We start from the raw sequence: 25,476 nt of genomic DNA on the forward strand, positions 1-25,476 counted from the left end.
CTGGGCTAAATGGAACCCATATATGTATCCTACATGGGGACAATATTTGGTAACCCATATGGTATCTATCTGGGCCAGCCCTTACGGGTCTCAGATAGGAATAAGCTGGGCGTACACATATGAGTAGAATATGAATATGCCCATATAGGTAACACATTGGGAAAAAGTGGGTTAACCCACATGGGATATATCTGGGTTAACCAATATGGTTAACACCTACACGGATTTTTTCGGACTTTTAGTATGTCATTTGGTTGAACTTACGAGAATGCATTGCAGTAAAAAATATTTGTTTGCAATTTGTTTAATGCCACAACAGCCCATACAAGTTGAACAATATGACAAATCTATGTGAAAATCCTCGAAATAGCGGCCATATTGGATTTATGCAAATTAGGGTCACTTCCACTACACGGATTTTGTCGGACTTTTAGTATGTCATTTGGGGGACCTTACTAAAATGCATTGCAGTGAAAAATATTGTATTGCAATTTGTTTGAGGCTTACCTAAAAAATGTGATATCTTTCCTGGCCTAATATGCTACTTTGTTGCAGATGCCTTAGGGCCCCAGATGGTTTTCCATATGGGACCCATGTTTAAGAGAATATGGGACCCATGTGGGTCCCACATGGGTTTGCTACCTGGGTTATTATCCTCTCTGTCTATCTCTCCCACTCTCTACTTCTTTTTTGCACTTTTGCGCTTCGCGCTTAACATTAGCTCGTTGCTTTTTGACGCTGCGGCTTTGCATTTGGCGCACTGCATTTCTATGATGCTGTTGATTGAATAACTTCATCACTTCCTGTGTGAACAGAATTCAATTTATTCTTGTCTCATTTACTTCGTTTTCTATTTATATATGTATGTATTATGAAAATGAGATAGCAAAATGTGTATATTGATAGTCATCTTGTGAGTAATTACCATTAACTACTCTCATCGGGCTCTCATTAATTTTTCTCTTCATTTTTGTTTTGTGATGGTGAATTATTTGGGGGGGGGATTCTAAAGGCCACCCCCCACCTGACATATTGGGAGGGGGATATATCCCCCCCATCCCCCCGGGGATCGACACCCATGCTAGAATATATCCTTAGCTTTATTTTGATGTGTGATTTGTTCCTATTTTCTTCAGTTTTCAATATTTTTCTGATTAAATTAAACATTTTATTTTATTTCATAACGCGGGGCCATGCGTGACGCGCCGTGGCTCAATTTGCTCGTCATGAGACTCAGAGTTATTATTTTGATATCATTCTGAAAATAGTATTAAAATTTGAATGTCATGTTTCTATCATTTTTTATTTGTTGCCATGATTTGCCATGTAAAGATATGTAATTATGTGTGCGTCTCTTTGTTATAAATCATGTTAACATCGAACCGATTTGTATGGAACCGAAGGACATCGAATCTATCGCTTTTCAAAGAAAATAATTAAAAATCTGTCCATATAAAAAGTTAGAGAATATATTCTTCTTCCATTTGGTAATAATTTTTTTTGTATGTCGCGCCGTCAATTAAATTTGTCGAACTTAACACGAATTTATGACAAGTCGACTTCTGAGAACGCAACTCGCTTCCTCTTTATTCAGGCATGTGTGGTCGAGACGCAAAACTTCTAAGCTGTTTTGCAGCCTCCGTAGAAAAGATAAATTTAACAATTTTTCTCTCCATTTTTTGAAAATATATTCACATGAAATAAAAGCGTAGGCATTCAGCTTTCGAGGCATGCTATACAAAATTACAAAATGTTTTATTTATTTCGAATTAATTTGCATCGTGTTTGAAGGAAAGTTCGTGTTGGTTTCAAAGTCTCATATGACGCGTTTTGACGCGTTTTGACAAACCTGGTTTGTAAAAACACGCGTCGAAACGCGTCATATGACGGACGAAAACCAAGGTTTGTCGACAAACCTCCTTTGTGAATTCGGGCCTTTGTGTTTTTATGGGACGTACCTTTGCTGCCCTCTATGGCTAGATACCGTAGTCGCAGTAGCAAGAATTTACATGTGCCAATTGAGTAACACCTGTATAGAAAGTATACCTGTCTATAAATACCCTATAAATATGTGGTGTTTCCCTTTAAAATGTATTCCTATTGAAACATAATATTAATAATAATAATAAAAACGTTACTTATAAAGCGCTTACCACCGAAGTCTCTAAGCGCTATACACACAAAATAGACTGATATACAATTACATCTTATACAAAACTAAAAATGCAAATAAACCTACAAATTACAATACATATGGAATACACATCAAATTGAACAAAGTTAATTAATCATCGAACGCAATTTTGAATAAATGTGTCTTGAGACTAGTTTTGAATAGGTTAACGGTTTGACAGTTTTTTTACATTTAAAGGTAATATGTTCCAAAGTTCAGCAGAAGCTTTGCGAAAGGAGCGATTACCATAAGAGAGAGTTGACACGGAAGTAGATACGAGGTTTAATTGTGAAGATGACCGTAAATTGCGTGAGGGTTTGTATTCCTCAATTAATTCTTGCAGATAAATTGGTGCCAATTCATGAATGCATGAATGTTCTAAAGCAACCTGTCTGTAAAGGCTAGCTGCCATTGAAACCTTTTAAAACCTTTCACCTGCTCTTTTCCTTTCGCCGACTCTTTTCCCTCCAAACTTGTCCTTAATTTCATTTAATAGCTAACTGATCGAATAAAATAAAGTCAAATCTGCCTTAAGCTACCATTTGCATAGCAAGATCACTTGTCTTTGAAGACCACATTTGTTGTTCCCCTTGAATTGTGTTTCTCATCGAACCATGTATTATAGAACCCTGTACATAAAGACTGTCTGCTCGTAAATACCTCTTTTGTTTTCTCCCCTGGTTGATCTTTAAATACAGGTTTAACTTTAATTGTTTGGTTGTATTTTTTTGTCCGCAGCTACTTTCTTTGAAGGATACTCACAGCCAAAAGAGACACAACTTATTGCTATCAATGACCCCAGGCGACGATGCTGCAGAACTCTCAGTCCTTGACGTGACGATTTCACAGGCTGGAAGACTAGGCAGGAGGTCACAATCGTTGGCGTTCGTCATAAGACACACAGGTTGGTGGAACATTGTATTCCCCATTATAGAGCTTGATGAAAGTCATGATGATTATTATGAGAGCTGGAGAAGATCCATCTAATAGGCTAAACTTTGTTTCTGACTTATAGTGTAAGGCACTGTTTTTTTTTTTAAACTATGACCAAATAGCTTAATGACCCTTTGACAGCCTGAAACTTTACAAAGATAAAGAATTAAAAAAAATCAGTTACAACTTTTTCTTGTAGCATGGACCTAGGTTAACCTCCCATAGCTTAACGAAAAAATGTCAGCGTTGCTTTATGTGCATGAGGTATCCCTGAACAGCCAATTGTTTACGGAATTTTGTAACAAAATTGACATACCTTTTTGGTTGGAGCCGAACAAAATATATACCCACAAGCAATATGTTTTTTTTCTATTGATGATCAATTAGCATGGGTGGATCTTAAAGAAAGTTAACAGTAATCTGAATTAACTCCTGTATTTTGATGGAACAGTGCAATTGAAAATGGTGTTTCGGATGTTACATTTTCCGTAAACAATGTAGGCCCTCATTTAACCCACTAGAACAATCATTTAATGAGATTGTTTATGGTTTGAATAAGCTTATTAGTTACTCCAAGTCATTAGATTAAAAGAAAATATAATTTAATTGTAGTAGCGCTTATATTAGAAATATATTCAAAATTTGAAAAAGTTGTCTCATTTTCCGTAAACAATTTTGTAACGTCCGAAACAACTTTCAATTTGAAGTAGCAAAAAATATATGAACTGCAGGACCTATCTTTCGTAACATTTTTTTAACATTTCATGACGGCTACCCACCAAAAAAAAAGAAATTTGCAATACATCATTACAATACTATTTTATAGTTAAAACCAATTTTCCGTTAACAGTTGTAACGTCCGAAACAAATGTAACGTCCGAAACAAAAAATACCAAATAAATGATGATAATCCATATTTGAGGGTATCTGGAGTGAATAAATCATTATGAAATAAGTTATTATAAGTCTTAACACAAGTCAAAACACAAATCAGGTCTTTCAAATCAAATAATTTTGTGTAAACTCAAGAAGGGTGTTTCGGACGTTACACTATTTGATTGCTAACACATAGTTTGCAAATATCAACTAATTTTCGATCATATGTGCAAGTTACGATTTCACAATGCACACTCCTGTTAAAAACACTATTTTGATAATTTCATTTAGATCTAAATATAAAACTATGAAGAAATATGATGCAAAAAATCAAATTTTCCGTAAAATATCTAAATTTTCTGCAAAATTGACTTATAAAACATAAATATTGAAGCCACACTTTGTGGTGCAAGGCATTGCTGGCTGCTTTAGTATATCCTTAATTGTAATTTATCACAAAAAATCTCAATAAAAGTGACTCATAAAAATTATTCAGCCATTAATTAACAGCACTTTCTGGTATGCTGTTATAGCACGTTTCGGATGTTACATTAAACTGTTAACAGACATTTTCATATTTTAACTAGTTCAAATGAGGGGCAAAGATAGATGTGAGAATAGCAAATTTCAATTTTTCAACCTCTCGTCTTGCTATTTACATTGCTGTGTGTTTGCAAATCATCACGTTTTCATTTTTACAGAGGTTGTTCCAAATTATGTCATATAACCAAAGATTATATGGTCAACTTAAACTATTTGGTAGGTTACAAAAGCTCAAAATCACCCACTTAAAGTCACATAGAAGTCAGCTCTCATGGGGAATTCGACACCGTTCGGGTGTTTACCCAATAACAGGTGTGGTCAATCACCAGGGTTAGCCTTGAGTTTTATGACCATTAGACCTTATGTAATGCTTTGCTTTTCCTTCGCCCGAGAAATCTCCGAGCATGCTCCGAGAGACTAGGGGGTAATTCTTGACTGGCCACCGGGTTTGCTATGTGCAGATTAGTACTCCAATTAATGGTATTTCCACCAAGTCTGGTGTCAGCGAATTACGATCTTCTGCACATGGAAACTGACTACCCACTCCCTTTAAGCAATACCCAGTGTACATGTACATGGCACGGGTATGATACAGGTATATAAAGTTGAGAAAATCAAGCAAATTTAAATGTTTTTCTAAAAAATTATGGGAAATATGGATTTTCATTTGAAAATACCTTTTAAAAAGGGCACTCAGTACACGTAACTAATCTGTGTAGAAAGTACATACATGTAAACAAGAAAAGGGAACTAACAGTAATACCTTATTTAATGATCCTAAACATATACATGTAGTATCTTCCTCAAATGTATGCATACATACAAAATGTATAAGCTAGTGTAGGGATTTATTTTGAACTTCTGAAACTCCCCTTCATATCCATGATTCATCCCTTTCATATTAATAGGTCATCCCGCATTCACTAACCCTTTTCATCCACCATCCTTTCATCTGTCTATCTCTCTCTCTCATTGGTTTCAATTTTCACCTCATGCAGTCAAGCTTATATAGTATAATTTACATATACTATGAATATTCAATATATACCCTTTGTTTATGTTTGAATATTCAAGAATACTTTGTGATGTTGATTTATACTTGTATGGGACTATATGAATATGTATTGATTTATTCTACTTTGCATGGAATGTATGTGGAATGCTACACAGAATGCTGTAATGCTTTTACATATTAAAACCTGGTCAGTTAGCCAGTAGTTATCAATCCTACAACATTTCTGCTGGGCTGCCTCTGTGTTAAGAGTGCTAGGAATTATCTGTTAGAACCGCAACCATACACTACTGTGAAATATAAATGGGCTGTCCGTTTTTGTTGTTTTTCCTCTACGAAATGTCAAAGTTGGAGGTGCGGCGCTGCGGCCTTATCGCCGGCAAATACGGTACATGTTTAACCTACACTGTATATTGTTTGTAACCTGTGATATAGGCACAGCAAGAGTTAAGATCTATTAACCAACCAACCAAACAATCCATCCATTCATCAATCGGTCATCAATTAAATAAATAAATAAATACTTATTTAAGAGCATTACAAATGTTGTCGTTTGAAACAGCCTCCTAATACAAATAGTGGTAAAGGATGATTGTTACTACAGTAGTATTATAACCTAACACATACACAATTTTAAAATACATCTAAAATGTCTCATTCTCGAGATGTACATAAATTAGGATTCACTTATTTCTTATCACCGTACTTACATGACTGGGGGTACTTTTTTTATAGTTTTATTTTTTAAAAGATTTGTCAATGTTTTGCTTACATACATGTATGTGTTAGTGATATTATTGAATGACACACTGTATAGTTGAAGGCAAAGAACATTAGCAAGCTGATTAAACATCTATATTGTAGAGTTCGTAGAAATTGATGATCTCATTGAAATGTTAACATTGTGTAACATCCGAAACAAACCATAGTATACATTTCACACTGTTGTTCATAACATGCAATAAAGAGTATGTTTCTAAGTGAATTTTCTAAGGAGTTTTGATGACTACAATTGCTATTAGCTTCATATTTCACTTTGTTAGATCACATAAGCATTTTTAACTACCGGTACACGCTCTTGAAATGAATAATATACCTTACATAAATTGAGTGGTCGATGAAGACAAACTTGGTATACATGTATGTGCTAAACTAATTAAAACTGCACAATTTTTTTCCATAAATGTTACAGAAGTATTTTTCTGCAAACAATTAATGTAACTGAGGTCAATAATACCTAAAGAAAAGCAATTAACTTGAATAAAGTTATAATGTTAACAGTGTGTAACGTCCGAAACATCAGTGGTGTGTCATATGAAAATTATTAGGCAATGCACTGGTTCCCATTTTTTTTGCATGTATTTACCTTATATCATCAGTTGTTATAATAAAATAAGTTTGACCTAAGAAAAAGCATTTTACCTATTGAAATAAAAACTTGTTATTGTCAAAACCATAATTTAGAGCTATTTTTCACTTTCAAGTGATACAAAATCTGTATTTTTCAAGATAGAAACTCAACAATTTGCATGAATAATCTCTGAAACATATTCTTAAAGACCCAACATATTTAAAGGTGTAGTTAATAGCAATTGAGTTTTATATCACAGTTATTAGATATACTATAGTTCACAATAAAATTGTAAAAACTCAAAGTATTCATATCTGGTGAATAAATAAGGAGATAGATTAAGGTCCAGAATTTGCATTTCTCAAAAATATGATTAGTCCTGATCCTAAAAATACAAGTTTGAAGTGAGTAAACATAATTTCATTTTGGACCCATTTGTGGACACATTTGGTATAAGTTAAAAAAACCAGTGCCGTAAACATTACAAAAAACATATCATTTATGAGGGTGGTGTGGAAGTGGGGGGGGGGGGGGGTGGCTCAATAGACCTGTTTAAAAATGTATTTCAATATATGCATGTTTCTGGCCTGAATCCTTTGTTACCAACTATTTGATTCACCTGCTATGCAATTTGGATGGAATTCAATTTGCATACATTAGTTGTTGGTATGTTGGGTTAGCCTCTAGAAAGCTTTTCAGTCTTTTCAGAAAGGGGAACTTTTTCAAAAAATTATGCATATAATTGATAAACAGGTTTATTTAAGTATTTTTAATTTGAATTGAATTTGAATTTGAGTTTGAACTTGAATTTGAATTTGACTGTGCATTTGGATTTGGATTTTGTAATTGGAATTGGAGTCGGAATCGGAATCGGAATTAGAATGACATTAATAAAGTCATCGAAGGTCATCCAATATCCTTTGGCTAGACGTTAATATATATTTGCCACTCTCCATCAGGTAAAGTAAGCGGGTACCCAGTACAAAATATCTCGTTTGAAACACTGAGCGCCTGATCCATAGTATCCAGGCTTAAAGGTATTACAAAGTTTTGGTAAATTATGAAAATTGGCTGGATAGTGATTCTTTACAATTTTGATATATTTGGATGCCCCTTTGGATATATTATAAGCAGTAAAACAAATTAGCCTCTCAAACACTTCTGCTTTCGAGAAAAATTGAATATAAAAATTTACCGGTGCTCCCGGTAAATGTTGATAAATTTCAAATAGCGCCTACGGCCATACGATGGTAGCTACGACCATAACAATCTCAGAATATGCAGATCTGATATGTATATTCCAAACGGTAATAGCGAATCGGTCGATTTTAGTCAAAAAACATTGTTTTATAGCTAAATTAATATCTTGACCTTGAGAGGGCGCTATACAACATAAAGAGTTTATTATTTACAATTTCATCACTTTAGACTCGATTTCAACCGCGACAACGATCACTGAATATTGTAGGATTGCATATGCTTCCAATATGTTCATTTGAACCAAATTCATGACCCTAAACCAAAACTTTGTATTACCTATTAAGGTAGAATAATATTAAAATTGATATAAAAAGTAAGTATTAACACTGACAAGGCTACCCTGGGTAAATACGACCAAATCATGTTCATTACTGTTGGTGGTGGTGTTATTGCATTGACGAATATCGTCATTACCATGTTTTCGTTCACATTCTGCCCATTAATATTCTTCTTCTCCGTGATCTTGTTGTTTTCGTCAGGAAATCACATTCGTTTTGCACGTAGTGCTTGTTATCACTAGTTATGCCCTTTCTCATGTCCATTTCCTTTCGAATTTCATAGGCATATTCTCTAGCATCTCATCAAGGTCACTACATTCTTCGATTTTCGAAATCACTTATGCACAACCTTCCTGCCGTCATTTTGTCCATTTCTGATCCGTTTTAAGGCCTTTCTTCCTTCCTTCCTATCTCCACTATCCTAGATCCTACAGAGTTCTAACAAATTCCTCTAAACAGTTCAAGATGTGTTCTTTCTTCTGCGACGCATAACCTGACCTTCAAAATGCCACCTTCGCACTGCAAATTCAAATCCGAAACCGACTCCGTCAAAAATCTCTATTTTTGTTGGAAAATGGACCCCTCAAAATCTAAAAATTGCCATAGCTTTCTCATATCATATCCATTTCTTGCAGTTTCTTTCATAATTGCATAAAATTCATGCTGAATTTAACGCTCCAATGAATATGCAAAAAATGAATAGCGCCCTCTAAAGTTCTGGGAATTGGCTTTCTTTCTGTGGCCAGTATCTCCATCGTTTCCAAACCCTTACCCCTTTTTGGATTTAGATATTTGAAGATATGCCCTTTCCAGCCAATTACTAAATTATATACCGTAACTCTGACCAAATTTGAGAAAATTGCCCTCCAAATTCACCATTTCCAAGAAAATTGCGAAATAACTTCAACTTGCTCTTAAATGACGATCCATATACCTACGTCAATGAAACTTGGCATACACATGTATCCAAGCACGTGACAACTTTCTACTAAGTTATGTAAAATTTGATGACATCAGCGCAAAATTATTGCCCAAAATGATGAATTTGTTATGCATTACGTAGTCCGTTTACTGTATGCAATGCATTGCACGCAAATTCCAATTGTGTCAAACTAACGGCAATGACGTTATAAGTTATCACATAAATATTTGAGTAGGGGAACCCGGGGCAGAGTGGATCAAAAAAATTAGAACAACCAGAACAGGATTACAAAGTAAAGTAAAGCAAAACATTTGGTCTATAGTTTTACCTTAGGAATACCACTAACTAACAAATGACACTAACAATGTTTCTCAAATATTCGGTTTTATTAAATGACATGAACTTCAAACAAATATTAAAAATCCACTTTGCCCCGGATGTCTGGGGCAAAGTGAAACACTATGTAACACTATGACAATATTAACAATCCACTTTGCCAAGGACCTCCGGGGCAAAGTGAATCACTTTGTAACACATTCCACTTTGCCCCATCCTCTTTGCCCCGGACGAGTGGAATTTTTCAGACGTGCATTATTTCACGTGGGCCAATGATTACTAGCGATGCTACGATGTATAACATTAAGCTTTTAAGCCCATCCATCATTAATATGGCTTTCGTGATAATTCGGCATGAACACAGTATTTTAGCAGATAATATACTTATATTAATTATCAGTTTTAATGTATGAAAAACCGACATTTTCCGAAAAAAGTACACATACATGACGTATTCGCGCAACACCGGTCACAAACGATGCATCCTCGTTGCAGTGTTATTGGCACATGAACTTAGATAGATGGCAGCATAAACACAAATTTACCGGGCGTGTTTCAATTTGCTTAGCATTCCACTTTACCCTGTGTTCCCCTAAATTCCGTTTGAACAAGGGTCACTATACGAATTCTGATGAGTTTCCGCCAAGTTATAACACGTATCGGCTATGACTTCATTTTTTAAGACTGCTATCGCCCCCTTCCAGTCCCTTCTTTTCCTTGAAATTGTACAGTGATATTCTGAGTTGCAATACGCAGTGCACCTCAAAGCCGCATTTTTAAAAATCGTCAAGGGGGCCCATTAAGACGTCATTTTATACTCTGAATGATTGTGTTAGTATGGGCAGCTCTTTGTGCCACAGCACGCGTCACCACATGTTCATCATGCACCAAATCCCATTGGTTTTGCACGTAGTGCTTGCAAGCCTTTTCTAGGTCCCTTCCTCTATTCCAATTCCCTTCAAACGTCGTAGGCATAGTCTCTAGCACCACTTCCAGGTCACTGTATTGTTCTCCGGAATCCCTCATGCGTGACCGTCCAGGCGCCATTTTGCCCGTCACTGTTGGGCCGTTTTGGTGGCCATTCTTTTGCCCTACCTATCTCCACTATCACAGAAGCTACATACTTCTTACAAATTGCTGTGGATAGTCCGAGAGAAGCTCTTCGTTTGAACCGTAGAAACACGTGCGTCATTGTACGCACGCCGTCGTGACACGATTGTATGTCTAGTTCTACTTGTTTTTGTTCTTGTTCCTGTTGTTTAGATGATGATGGTTGTGGTTTTCATTTCCTAACATGTTGACTCATGTGACAGTAGTATTCAGTAATATGATTGCAGGGCCCTCATGGAGAACTGCTAGTATTATTAACAGCTAACTAGGCTCCATTAGTAGTAGTAGTATTAATACAATTCAAATCTTTTACCGATTTCATCTTTTCTCCTTTTTAAATGATGAATCACTTTTATTGCAGATGACTCGACTTTCCAAGAATACTCTGAGCTCTCTTCATTTATACGGTAAGCTCTCGGTTTTTGTCAGAAATGTTTGATTCAAGGGTTCACTTTCTCTTTGTTACTTGATACACATGATACTACAACCATTCATACCTAATATCATTCATTACACTTCATTGACATTTCTTCACATTTTAAAATAAAATATGGAATGTTAACGCAGAGAAATAAAAGATTTATGAAGGATGAACCATTAATATATGGTCAAAGTCTATTCCTATTTTGAAAATAAATTTGTATTGAACCGGTCACCCCCCCCCCCCAAGAGAAATGTGAGTGTTACTGTAGTGGAACCTGTATATAAATACTGTTCAAGGGAGAAAAGAAAATCGGTCTTTAAAGGCAGATTGTCTTTACACACGGGACTCAATAGTAAACAATGTTAAAGGGGCACATAGTACACGATCTTCATAATCTCTCTGTACAGCTGTTGCCAAATCAGATTTGACTGTATATTTTTCAGGGCTGTGGAAGAGCTCTCCGGCAGTGACCTTCCCGATATTGATGTCTTCACGATAGCTCAGATGATGAGGGTAAACCAGTACTATGATTTGGGAGTGGCTCTTGGTTTCACCATACAAAAGTTGATTGTCATAGAATACAGGAGGTTCCGTGACAGACAACAGGCCATCTATGACATGCTGGTGACATGGAGAAAGAGACAGACCTCCGGCCTAGAAGCGAAGAAAACGTTTCTTTCGCTCATTAAATCTTTGGACTCGCCAGCCGAACAGACAGAGATGTCAGGTTAGTTGAATGGCACTTGCTATTGCATCAGTCGCTCTTCGGTAATTTCCCACAATTGAATAGCTTTTTTCAACCCTACACCACACCATGCCCACACCAATACTAACCCTTACCCTAAACCTATCCTAAAAAAACATTTACAACCCTAAACCTAACCTTAATCCGTACTCCTTAGTTTTGACAAAATATAAGATGGAGCAATTGTCGCAGGAGAAAGTGTTCAATGCACCGTCATGTTTGTAGTGTTATTTTTCATTTTGATTATTTCTTATTTTTTGTTAAAGTGAATAAAGATGTTACAGTTGTTTTGTCCATATTCTGACTGTTTTTGCTTTTGATCACGTTTCCTCTCTTGGCCGATCATAGTATATCGTCAGCGGCATTAACGACCTGCATGCAGGCATCCCATGATATCCATGGTCTACCAATGTTTTGTTCTTTGTGGATTTAGGCCATTCTGTTTAATATGAAAAAAAGAAGGGAGATGCCGTTGGAAAATAGGAAGGAGATAATTTGAAAAAGAATTGCATTAAGGCCTGGTCGGACCTAACAATTAGTGCTCTGCATTTGTACGCATGGGCCAATATTTTAAAGAGTTGATATTAATCGCAACTACGTACATATACGAGATGGGGACTGCAAACTTGCGATCGATCCATATCATTCACAACTCTTTATAAGACGGAGCCCTCAGTAATAAAATTACTGGCGTTCTGTAAATAAATCAATTGGGACACTGCCGACATAATGTCTTCTGAATTGGGAATGATTTAGCGTTATTTCTATAATGAATATTGCTTGGCATATATAAGGAACCGATGGTGAAAACGACATTTAAAGTGGCCATACCTGAATGATAAAATTGTTGGGTTCTGTTTTAAAAAAAAAATTAGCAGCAGTGACACTGCCCGCATATTATCTTATGAATCTGGAACGATTTATCATTATAGTTATAATCTTATAGATGATGTTTGACCAGGTCTTCATGCAAGTGTGGTTATTATAGGTTGAGGTAAAAGGCCGTTCTTCTAAATTTGTTTTTAAATCTTTCCTTCCTACCCATGTTTTTGAAGTTATTCCCAGCAACATATTATAATTTTGTCTTCTTTTTCTCCTTCCCCGTCCATGTGTCGTCATTATCATAAACGTCTGCCACTTGATCAACATGTATCATAACCAGCTACAACTGGGTAAGTATATTTATATGATAGAGAGCCCTATATCGTATAATTATAAATATTTGACTTGAGATATTGTATTACTGACGTGGTCACTCTTGGGTTATTCTGCGAGAGTATTTGGCGCACCATTTCGAACAACTTTTGCGCATCCTGGCCTGCCCCAAAAACAGTTTGGTATGCTGACACAGATTCCATAAGATTTGACACGTAAAGTTGAATAGCAGTGAAACTCCATGTACGTGAACAAATTATGCATAGACAGAGAATAATTGCAACGTCCTTAATAAGAGCTTATCCCAAGACGAAAATCCAATTGAATCCCCACTGAATGTCTCTATTGGATCCCAATTGAATACCAATTGGCAATTTAGAGTACATGGAAAGTGAAACAATGGGTAGCTATTGAAACCAATTGGCAAATGGTCCCCATTGAAGTCAAACTTAGGACCGATTGGTCCAATTGGAACCTACTTGGGTCCCATCCCAGGTCAATTGGGCCAGTTGGTCCAATAGGACCAATCTGGACCAATTGAAACCAACTCGAAGTCCTATTAAAGTCCCATTGAAACCTGTTAAAACTTATTGAGACCAATTAAAACCAATTAGAACAAATTGAAGCCAATTGAAAATCCAATTGGTTTCAATTGGATTTTCGTCTTGGGATTACTTTGAATCACTAGGTCATATCGTCCGGTTTGATTGACCCTTACACGACCTTTCGTGAAACAAAAGTGGAAGATGGTGCGACTTTTAATTCGTAGATTTGCTGTAGGGTTTTCACTAAGTGTTTGGTCATTGGGATTACACTATATTTAGATGAGAGGGGTTTATTTCACAAATATGACCACCCACCTTTTATGAATTAAATGGCATGTTGTCACAAAAGGTCGGGTAACGCGACCACCCGACCAGACGCGAAGTAATAACTGGTTTACTTTACTATCAATCACAGTGAGGTTCCCGACAAGATGCTGCTTGCGTTTGCCAGGCAGATCAAAGCAGAGCAATTCTTTGAGATTGGACAGAAGTTGGGATTCAACCGCACGGAGCTAGAACACATACAGCATCGAACATGTGCAAACAGAAAGGATGCCAACATCCAGATGCTGTCTAGTTGGAAAGCATCCCAATCTTCAGGACCAGAAGCTATAGAGGTGTTGAAACGCGTTTGGGAGTCCATCCAAACAGCATCAGAATCAGAGAAATTCAAAGGTAGGCCTGTACTCTGACATAGTTGTCTCTTTCTCCTTTTTCTTCTTTTTATGCCTCCGCCACCGAAGGTGGTGCCGGAGGCATAATGTTTTCGGGTTGTCCGTCCGTACGTCCGTACGTCCGTCCGTCCGTCCCGTTTGACCGTTATCACAATATCTCAAGAACCATTTAAGATTTAAACTTAAGACTCGGGAATAGTATTTATCACCATAGGAAGACGATCTGATTAGATTTTGGAGTACGTAGGTCAAAGGTCACAGGTCACAGAGGTCAACTTATGAAATTCCTTGTATTGAGTTTGTTAGCGCGATATCTCAAGAACCATTTGAGATTTAAACTTAAAACTTAAGGATAGTATGTATCACCATAGGAAGACGATCTGATTAGATTTTGGAGCACGTATGTCAAAGGTCAAGGGTCACAGAGGTCAACTTATGAAATTCCATACATTGAGATTGTTATCATGATATCTCAAGAACCACTGGAGATTTAAACTTCAAACTTAGTAATAGTGTGTATCACTATAGGAAAACAATCTGATTACATTTTGGAGCACGTATGTCAAAGGTCAAAGGTCACAGGGCTCATTATGTATGCAAAAACAGCTTGTGATCGCGTTATCTGAAGAACCGATTGATGGATTCCTGCCAAACTTTGGTCATGTATGTATCTTGCAAAGCCAATGAACTGATTAGATTTTGGGGTCACGAGGTCAAAGGTCACAGCGCACATTATGTATGCAAAAACAGCTCGTGATCGCGTTATCTGAACAACCGATTGATGGATTCCTGCCAAACTTTGGTCATGTATGTTACTTGCAGAGCTGATGAACTGATTAGATTTTGGGGTCATGAGGTAAAGGTCAAGGTCATGCGGCTCATTATGTATGCAAAAATAGCTTGTGATCGTATTATCATTAGAACAGATTGATGGAGTCCTGCCAAACTTAGATCATTTATGTATCTTGCAGAGCCAATGAATGGTTCATAAGATCAAAGGTCATGGGCTCATTATGTATGCAAAAATAGCTTGTGGACGCATTTTCATTAGAACTGACAGATGGATTACTATTTAACTCAGGAAATCTTGCAGAGCCAATGAACTGAGTAGATTTTAGGGTCATGAGGTCAAAGATCAAAGGGTCATATATGTTTATGAGAAATTGCTTGTAATCACGATATTCTGAGAACATGTTAATGGATTACAATTGAACTTGAATTTGAAAAATTTCTTCCGTTTCGGTTTGTAAAATTGCTCTATGACGGAGGCATCATTTTCGACTGCGCGCAGTCGAATTCCATCTAGTTCTTCTTCTTCTTCTTCTTCTTCTTCTTCTTCTTCTTCTTCTTCTTTTTTCTGTTAATCTTCAGCCTATCCCAAAGATTTGTAGAAAGATTACCGGTTTTGTAAACAGGCACACTAAACACCAGGTCTACAGCATACTCTTTGCGAGAAGTATAGCGTATCAAAGTGCATTGGGGCACGGGGTCTCGAGTTGACATTCTAGTCCAACGAATGGAATGTTTTCTCTTGGACCTAAGCCTACATCGAGAACGGCTTTCATAGAAAGGGTGCGGTGCGGTGCGGCGCGGTGTGGTGTGCTCAACGCACCCATTCGATAAAAGGCCCCCCGCTTTTCTCGAAAGGGTGCGTTGAGAGCGGAGTACCGTTTTAACACACCCTTTCGATAAAAGCGGGGGTCTTTTCTCGAAAGGGTGCGTCGACTAGTCTTTCGCATCAGTCGTTTAAAATGAGGATCCTGGACAGAAGGTAATAGTTGCCAATTTAAGTATATCGAATTAAAATGTATTAAATAAAATGGTATGGTCTTGATTACAGAGCATAGTCTCTTTCGTTATTACTATGTTGATGAAATGGGGGAGACAGAGAGAAGGAAAAAGGGGAAAGGGAAAGGGAAGATAAAAGGAAAGAAAGAAGAATAAGAAGAAAAGAGGGAAACGGGGGGGGGGGCAAAGGGCTCTTGCCTTCTCCTCACCCCCCTCCCCCGCCAAAAAATAAATAAGAGAGAGAGAGAAGGGAAAGGGAAGAAAATATAAAAGGAAAGAAAGAAGAGGAAGAAGGAAAGAGGGAAGCGGGGGAAAAGCGAAAGGCTCTTACCTCCCCCCCCCCCCCCGCCAATAAAATAAATAGGAGAGAGAGAGAGAGAGAGAAGGGAAAAGGAAAGAAAATATAAAAGGAAACAGAAAGAAGAATAAGAAGGAAAGAGGGAAACGGAGGAAGGGCGAAAGGCTCTTACCAACCCCCCACCCCCCCGCCCCCTCCCGCCAAAAAAAAAAAAAAAATAAGAGAGAGAAGGAAGAGGGAAAGAAAGTCTAAAAGGAAAGAAAGAAGAGGAAAAAGAATAAGAAGAAAAGAGGGAAACGGGGGCGAAGGGCTCTTGCCCTCCCCCTCCGCCAAAAAAATAAATAAGAGAGAGAAGGGAAAGGGAAAGAAAGAAGAGGATTAAGAAGGAAAGAGGGAAACGGGGGAAGGGCGAAGGGCTCTTGCCTTCCCCCTCCCCCTCCCCCCACCCCCGCCAAAAATAAATAAGAGAGAGAGAAGGGAAAGAGAAAGGGAAAGAAAATATAAAAGGAAAGAAAGAAGAGGAAGAAGGAAAGAGGGAAACGGGGGAAGGGCGAAAGGCTCTTCCCCCCCCCCCGCCAAAAAAATAAATAAGAGAGAGAGAAGGGAAAGGGAAATAAGAGAGAGAAGGGAAAGGGAAAGAAAGAAGAGGAATAAGAAGGAAAGAGGGAAACGGGGGAAGGGCGAAGGGCTCTTGCCTTCCCCCCCCCCCGCCAAAAAAATAAATAAGAGAGAGAGAGAGAGAGAGAGAGAGAGAGAAGGGAAAGGGAAAGAAAATATAAAAGGAAAGAAAGAAGAGAAATAAGAAAGAAAGAGGGAAACGTGGGAAGGGCGAAAGGCTCTTGCCTCCTCCCTCCCCACCGCCCGCCAAAAAATAGATAAGAGATAGAGAGAGAAGGGAAAGGGAAAGAGAAGATAAAAGGAAAGAAAGAAGAGGAAGAAGAATAAGAAGAAAAGAGGGAAACGGGGGCGAAGGGCTCTTGCCTCCCCCCCCCCCCGCCAAAAAAAAAAATAAGAGAGAGAAGGAAGAGGGAAAGAAAATCTAAAAGGAAAGAAAGAAGAGGAAAAAGAAAAAGAAGAAAAGAGGGAAACGGGGGCGAAAGGCTCTTACCTCCCCCCCCCCGCCAATAAAATAAATAGGAGAGAGAGAGAGAGAGAAGGGAAAAGGAAAGAAAATATAAAAGGAAATAGAAAGAAGAAGAAGAAGGAAAGAGGGAAACGGAGGAAGGGCGAAAGGCTGTTACCTACCCCCCCCCCCCTCGCCCCCTCCCGCCAAAAAAAAAAATAAGAGAGAGAAGGAAGAGGGAAAGAAAATCTAAAAGGAAAGAAAGAAGAGGAAAAAGAATAAGAAGAAAAGAGGGAAACGGGGGCGAAGGGCTCTTGCCCTCCCCCCCCCCCCTCCCGCCAAAAAAATAAATAAGAGAGAGAAGGGAAAGGGAAAGAAAGAAGAGGATTAAGAAGGAAAGAGGGAAACGGGGGAAGGGCGAAGGGCTCTTGCCTTCCCCCTCCCCCTCCCCCCACCCCCGCCAAAAATAAATAAGAGAGAGAGAAGGGAAAGAGAAAGGGAAAGAAAATATAAAAGGAAAGAAAGAAGAGGAAGAAGGAAAGAGGGAAACGGGGGAAGGGCGAAAGGCTCTTCCCCCCCCCCCCCGCCAAAAAAAAAATAAGAGAGAGAGAAGAGAAAGGGAAAGAAGAGAGAGAGAAGGGAATGGGAAAGAAAGAAGAGGAATAAGAAGGAAAGAGGGAAACGGAGGGAGGGCGAAGGGCTCTTACCCCCCCCCCCCCCCGCCAAAAAAATAAATAAGAGAGAGAGAGAGAAGGGAAAGGGAAAGAGAAGATAAAAGGAAAGAAAGAAGAGGAAGAAGAATAAGAAGAAAAGAGGGAAACGGGGGCGAAGGGCTCTTGCCTCCCCCCCCTCACCTTGCCAAAAAATAAATAAGAGAGAGAGAGAGAAGGAAAGGAAAAGAGCAGATAAAAGGAAAGAAAGAAGAGGAAGAAGAAGAAAAGAAGGAAACGGGGGCAAAGGGCTCTTGCCTCCTTTCTTTTCTTTTTTTCCTTTCTTTCCTATTCTCCCTCTTTTTCGTTTTTCTCTTTCTTTTTTTTTTTTTTTTTTTTTTCTTTTCTTTCTCTTTCCCTCTTTTTTTTCCCCTCCCCCTTTTCTCTTTTTTCCCGACGGCAGCGCAATTTTACCGACAATATCCTGACAGGTGGGGGGGGGGGGGTGTCGCACCCCACACCCCCCTTTGGAGACGCCCCTACCTACGCCACTGTTGGCGACCACAAGGCTATCAATACAAATTAAGACATATTAATGAAGATTCTTTTTTAATGTTGCAGAGAGATAAGTATTTTCTCTATGAACTTGTTTAATGGAAGGACAATAAATAATATTAAAAACATGAATACTATAGCGGTATAACGATGAGAGAGATGATTTAAGTCATACTTTTTTTTCAATGTGATTGGAGTAGACTTGAGGGTGGGGGGGGGGGGTCCCCCTCTTAGATCTCGGCCGTTTTACGATCGCCGCGAAAATGTGCATGCATGTCAAGTGAAGTTTATACAAAACTATGGTAATTTCATTTTTTGGAAAAATTCACTCATTTGCATATTTATGGTAATTTATGCAAACAAGATCAGAGAATTCACATTTTTACCCATAAATCATATATAATTCATATTCAAGCGTTCTTTTTCACTACATATATTCGTAAGAATAATAATACGACAACAAAGTTGGAAGAGCCAGTTTATCCCCATGTTATCTCTTGTTTTGATAATTTGTATTTATGTATTATATTGTTTTTGTTGTTTTATTTCATTTCTAAGCACAATTCAACTATTTTGACCCAAAAACAAACACATTAAATTGAAACAAGACCAAATAACCAATGTTTTCTGTTTTTTTAAAAGAATAAATGGTATTTCCATATGTTTGGTACATAAATCACAAAAATGAGCGATTTTAGGGCTGACATGCAAAAACAAAAGGTCACGTGACTCCGCAACTATACGTCCTATTTTCAACAAAAAAATTTTTCCCTCTTTTCTTCTTCTTCCTCTTCTTTATTTCCTTTTATATTCTCTTTCCCTTTCGCTTTCAAATCTCTCTCTCTCTCTCTCTCTCTTATTTATTTTTGGCGGGGGGGGGGGGGGGGATGGCAAGAGCCCTTCGCCCCCGTGTCGATCCCTCTTTTCTTCTTTCCTTTTTCCTCTTCTTTCTTTCCTTTTATCATCTCTTTCCCTTTCGCTTTCCAATTTCTCTCTCTCTGATTTATTTTTTGGCGGGGGGGGGGGGGAGGCAAGAGTCCTCCGCCCTTACCCCGTTTCCCTCTTTTCTTCTTCTTCCTCTTCCTTCTTTCCTTTTATATTCTCTTTCCCTTTCGCTTTCAAATCTCTCTCTCTCTCTCTCTCTTATTTATTTTTTGGCGGGGGGGGGGGGAGGAGGCAAGAGTCCTCCGCCCTTCCCCCGTTTCCCTCTTTTCTTCTTCTTCCTCTTTTTTCTTTCCTTTTATATTTTCTTTTTCCCTATCCCTTCTCTCCCTCTCTCTCTTATTTATTTTTTGCGGGGGGGGGGGAGGGCAAGAGCCCTTCGCCCCCGTTTCCCTCTTTTCTTCTTATTCTTTTTCCTCTTTCTTTCCTTTTAGATTTTCTTTCCCTCTCCCTTCTCTCTCTTATTTATTTTTTTTGGCGGGAGGGGGCGGGGGGGGGGGGTAGGTAAGAGCCTTTCGCCCTTCCTCCGTTTCCCTCTTTCCTTCTTCTTCTTCTTTCTTTCCTTTTATATTTTCTTTCCCTTTCCCTTCTCTCTCTCTCTCTCTCTCTCCTATTAATTTTATTGGCGGGGGGGGGGGGGGGGGGAGGTAAGAGCCTTTCGCTTTTCCCCCGTTTCCCTCTTTCCTTCTTCCTCTTCTTTCTTTCCTTTTATATTTTCTTTCCCTTTCCCTTCTCTCTCTCTTATTTATTTTTTGGCGGGGGGGGGGGGAGGGGGGTGAGGAGGAGCCAAGAGCCCTTCGCCCCCCCCCCGTTTCCCCCTTTTCTTCTTCTTCTTCTTTCTTTCCTTTTATCTTCCCTTTCCCTTTCCCCTTCTTCCTTCTCTCTGTCTCCCCATCAACATAGTAATAACGAAAGAGAACACTCTGTAATCAAGACCATTCCATTTTATTTCATACATTTTCGATTTACTTAAATTGGCAACTATTACCTTCTGTCCCAGATCCTCATTTTAAACGACTGATGCGAAAGACTAGTCGACGCACCCTTTCGAGAAAAGCCCCCCCCCCCCCCGCTTTTATCGAAAGGGTGTGTTAAAACGGTACTCCGCTCTCAACGCACCCTTTCGAGAAAAGCGGGGGGCCTTTTATCGAATGGGTGCGTTGAGCACACCACACCGCGCCGCGCCGCACCGCACCCTTTCGATGAAAGCCATCGAGAACAGAGCAATTGAAAGGTTGGACTGGGACCAGATTCTGGAAACTTTTTTTCTTTCATTTTAGTTATACTAACATTAAATGTCGCCATTCATAACTAATTAATAATGCCCGGAATAGAAAGACAATTACCATGGGTGGCTTATACAGATACCTTTCAACTGTATGTTTCAATTTCTTAAGACAACTAAAAGACTTTCACTTACACATAAGATGACAAAGTGCAGCGTATCACCCGTAATACCTAAATCCCACCAATGAGACCATACAGACCGACACCAAACTGAAGAAAAAATGTCATTACATGGCCAACAAAAATTGATCGTTTTAAGGCTAATTTAGATAAAAGTTGGCATAACCATAGGGTGTTCTTGTAATGTGTAAAGTGTAATACGCTTCACATTTCTATATCTTATAACACAGACTGAATATGCGCACACAAACAAAGGAAAATTATGCCTTTTTTGCAGCAGTTTGCCGCACTATATCTAAACAAGCCTTTAGAGTTAGTTTGGTGGTGTAGGCTGCCGTGTAATCTATCACGATTGAATAATATCTTTAATATATTTATTACTGATAATATAATCACAAGTATCTTCATTATATATTTGTTACCATGGTCATTAATTGTTACTATTTTTTTGTATCTAGTTTCACCTCAGTTTGTGTGTACAAACACCAAGAATAAAGGCCAAAGATAGTCTTGTCGAAGTGTAGAAAAAAACTTAATTCCATTATTATCTCTCTTCTTTTCTGCCCTTTTTAACCTTTTCCTTAATACCTCTGAACACCCCATAAACGGATACTTTTGATAAGAGAATATATAAACAGCCTTTCAGTAAGTCTGTCACATGGTGGTACCGAAAGCCTTCAATCGCCAAACGGTTCTTTTTTATTTACTATAGATCAGGAAAATTCTGTTGATGACATCAACAAATCTGGAGGACCGCCAACTTCGGAGGAGCTTTGCAGTGTCGCTCGGGCAGTGAAGACTTTGCCATTGGCCTGGGAATTAGGAAAAGCTCTCTGGTTGGAGGACGACGTTATTGCTCCACTCATGGAGCCACCTGATTTGACAACACTGACCAAGGTTGCAAGACAGCTCGTTGATAATTCGTGGATTGGTTTAGATAGGAAGGAAAGAAGCGATAAAATGGCTGAGCTTCTCCTGGAATACAATATTCAGGACAACCAAACAGGTTTGCCTTGGATGTGTGAGCGCGTATGTGGGTGGATGTGTGGGTGAGTGCATGCGTGGGTGGATGTATGGATGGATGCACGGGTGTGTGGGTACAGAGGATACTCTAACGTAATTGTCCGGAGATCACTTTGACAGTCACTTTAAACAACGAGCATGTCCTTGGTTCCAGAACTCCAGAACGTTTGACTTCCCATTAGATTCACATTGCAAGTTAAATTCCTTTTTAATATTTTAATGTTCTTTAATACTTTTCTTCTCCTGTATTCATTCAGCCCATTAACAACAACAACCGCAATGATAATAACGATGATGACGATAACGATATAACAATAATGGAAATAATAATAATAATTGTAGTAATAATATTAACAATAACATTTAATAAATAAACATTTAAGTAATAATTACATTAATATTTATTGTAAGAATGGTGTAAATAATACATAATATTATTGATGATAATAATGATAATGATAATATTAGTTATTGTTGTTATTTTCATTATTATTATTATTATTATCATCATGTGATTATTTCTAGATGACGCTCTCGAAGAACTCTACATAAGGATGTGCTCCATGTCTGACTTGCTTCAGTTTGTCCCACGCCTGCAATTTGGCGCTTCTGACATCATGCGTGCCATGTGTAAGAACGTCACCCTGCCCCTGTACGTAGTACATCCGGTTGTTCTGCACATGCTCAGAGAATGGCTAAGGAGAGGAGGAACCCGAGGGAGACTCTTGGAGATTGTCCAAGCTTTCCGTTTCAATGATGCGGCAGAAAGCATAGCTGCAAGTAATTATTGCTTTTATTTCTGTATAAATCACCAAATCAATAGAAGAGTGGACATACAATATTCGGCATCTCTTGGTATATTACAAATATCTGCCTTAAAAAAATAATTAACGGAGCCTTTAAAACAGAATGGCTTTGTCTGGTTTACCAGCATTGTAGATGGACTTCATGATGTTGGATAAAGATTCCCAGCAAAGTTGAACTCCTACCCCTGTTTCTTTGCCCTGTAAACTTCCTTTTACCTTACATTTTCTTTTAACCTTTGTCACTTTTTAATCATTACAGCCATCAAAGTTGATCCAGGCTTCGTGGAGTTCCTCTCGAGCAGCATCCTGGATCACAGAGGAGGGGTAGTGGAGCTGCGTGAACTTGGTATCCGGGTTTCCATCCCTGCCGGGGCGTTGCACAGGGGAATGAGATCTGTGGTTACCATCAGGGTACCTAGAGAGGGCGCTGATCGGATTCCTCTCAGGGACGGTGAGGTGTTGATCACTCCAGTCGTGGAGTGTTCTCTAACCCAGGAACTGCTCGAACCTGCTACGGTAGTGCTTCCACATTGCGTCGGCCCTAAGCAATGCAGGGATGGCTCAGGGATGATCCTGTACACCAAAATGGGACTAGGTATTAACCTTTTCTGGACATAAATTATTCAAGAGCTAAATTGATCACTTTCTCAAATTCTCATCGTCATAATAACAATACTGGTAATTTTTCACACATCCCCTGGTTAACAACGAATCTATTCCTTTATCAACAAATTTCAGTACTGAGCAGGTGGGATAGGGCCACATAAGATATGTCACAGAGCTGTCAAGTTGTGATTGATAAATTGCAACTTATAAATCTAATAATTTTCTTATATTAATCAAATTTTTCTCAAACTTTTCACAGGTTTGTTTTTATCAAAACCAAATTAATATCTGTGTGGACTTCACTTTTAATTATCATGAGATATTCTACTGAGATTTAAAGATTTAATATAGCAATAAGCTCTCTTTTATTTATCAAGGAACGTTCAGTCGCAGGAGATTGCTTCCGCATTCTTCAAAAGGCTTCCACGTCTCCAAGGACACGGTTGTTTTCCCTACGAACCATCTGCAACTCTTTGCCTTGTCTTCCACCAACGTCCAAGGAGTTCAGTTCAGATGTGTAACCTTCCAGCCTCTTTTCATGTCCTCTTCCCGGAAAGCCACACTCCGTGTTTACGTCACTCACCCCTATAGGAGACCCATAAAGGTCGGATTGATTTTGAATTGTTATGCCTCCACTACAAAGTAGCCGGAGGAATTATGTTTTCTGGTTGTCCGTCTGTACCGTACGTCCCGTTCTCGTGATCGCGTTATCTCAAGAACCGATTGATGGATTACCGCCAAACTTGGGTCATGTATGTATCTTACACAGCCAATGAACTGATCTAATTTTGAGGTCACAAGGTCGAAGGTCACAGGGCTCATTATGTATGCAAAAGTAGCTTGATATCACATTATCATTAGAACATGACGGATTACCAGCAAACTCAAAACATGTATGTATCTTGCAGAGCCAATGAGCTGAGTAGATGTTAGGGTCATGAGGTAAAGGGTCATGGGGCTCATGATGTATGCAAACATAGCTTGTGAACCCATTATCATTAGAACTGACAAATGGATTACTATCAAACTCAGGACATGTATGTATCTGGCGGAGCCAATGAACTGATTAGATTTTAGGGCCATGATGTCAAAGAACAAAGGGTCATACATGTATATTAAAAATAGCTTAATTGTAATCACCATATTCTGAGAACCTCTTAATGGATTACAATCAAACTCGAATTTTGAAGATTGCTTCCGTTTTCGTTTGTAAAATCACTCGATGGCGTAGGCATCGTATTCGACTGCGCGTAGTCGATGATCCATCTAGTCTTTGTTATTTATTTGTAATAGACAAAACATATTTCCTAGCCCATTGACTTTTCCCAACACTATATTGATTGTTAATACATGTGCTGACTTTAGAGAACAGAAAACCGTCGATTCATCAAAAGACAATTTAAAGATAAAATACAGAGTACAATATTGCCATTTTATAAGTGGTGATATTATTATCTTTTCGTTAGAAATAGATAGTATACATAATTAATCCTAGTAATAAGTATTGCGATGAGATGTAAATTATATGTTTGATATGGAAATCTTGATACAAGACTATCTTGAGACTCAACATGGCATCTACTAACCACAAATTCTGCATTTAGTTTCGTTATTTTCTGTTACCCTGTACTATATGTAGAAGAAAATTAACCTCGGAATACAGGCGAGATTTAGGTCTAGAAGATTATATAACTGATGTTGTTTATTTTGAATGTTTAAGAAAATAATGTGTGATATCGAAGGCATTTCCTTATTATAAGATATGAATATAAATTATGCCTTTTTTGTAGAGTTGATTGTACTATGTTCAGTTCGAATGTTTGAAACCTTTGGACATTAATTACATAATAAATTGCAGTGAATATCGATGTGCCTCAAGTGAGAAAAATACATTCAAGCACATGGATGTAAAAGAAATCAAAGTAATTCATACTTGATTTAATTGTCACAGATAATTTGACTTTTTGTATTGTCAAAGATAAGATGCATGTAAATTGAAGA

At 38.2% G+C, this 25,476-nt stretch overlaps 1 protein-coding gene across 1 annotated transcript; it reads left to right on the plus strand.

Annotated features, from left to right (window-relative positions):
• The first annotated feature begins 2,918 nt into the window (after positions 1 to 2,918).
• On the plus strand, positions 2,919 to 25,476 carry LOC105442597. Its single transcript, XM_030994268.1, has 9 exons — positions 2,919 to 3,077; positions 11,156 to 11,201; positions 11,662 to 11,945; positions 13,126 to 13,135; positions 14,079 to 14,338; positions 21,753 to 22,046; positions 22,589 to 22,843; positions 23,129 to 23,464; positions 23,853 to 25,476. The coding sequence occupies exons 1-9, from the start codon at positions 2,966 to 2,968 to the stop codon at positions 24,119 to 24,121; spliced, it is 1,866 nt and encodes a 621-aa protein (XP_030850128.1). The 5' UTR covers positions 2,919 to 2,965; the 3' UTR covers positions 24,122 to 25,476.

The sequence above is a fragment of the Strongylocentrotus purpuratus genome, unplaced genomic scaffold (genome assembly GCF_000002235.5).
Source record: "Strongylocentrotus purpuratus isolate Spur 01 unplaced genomic scaffold, Spur_5.0 spur5_contig_850, whole genome shotgun sequence".
Taxonomy (NCBI): Eukaryota; Metazoa; Echinodermata; class Echinoidea; order Camarodonta; family Strongylocentrotidae; genus Strongylocentrotus; species Strongylocentrotus purpuratus.

Bases quoted from the DNA above. Each gene is read 5' to 3' on its own strand.
- LOC105442597 (XM_030994268.1), top strand. From the start codon at position 2,966: ATGACCCCAGGCGACGATGCTGCAGAACTCTCAGTCCTTGACGTGACG. The intron at 3,078-11,155 runs GTTGGTGGAACA...CTTTTATTGCAG, and splicing joins GTTCGTCATAAGACACACAG to ATGACTCGACTTTCCAAGAA. The intron at 23,465-23,852 runs GTATTAACCTTT...TTATTTATCAAG, and splicing joins GTACACCAAAATGGGACTAG to GAACGTTCAGTCGCAGGAGA.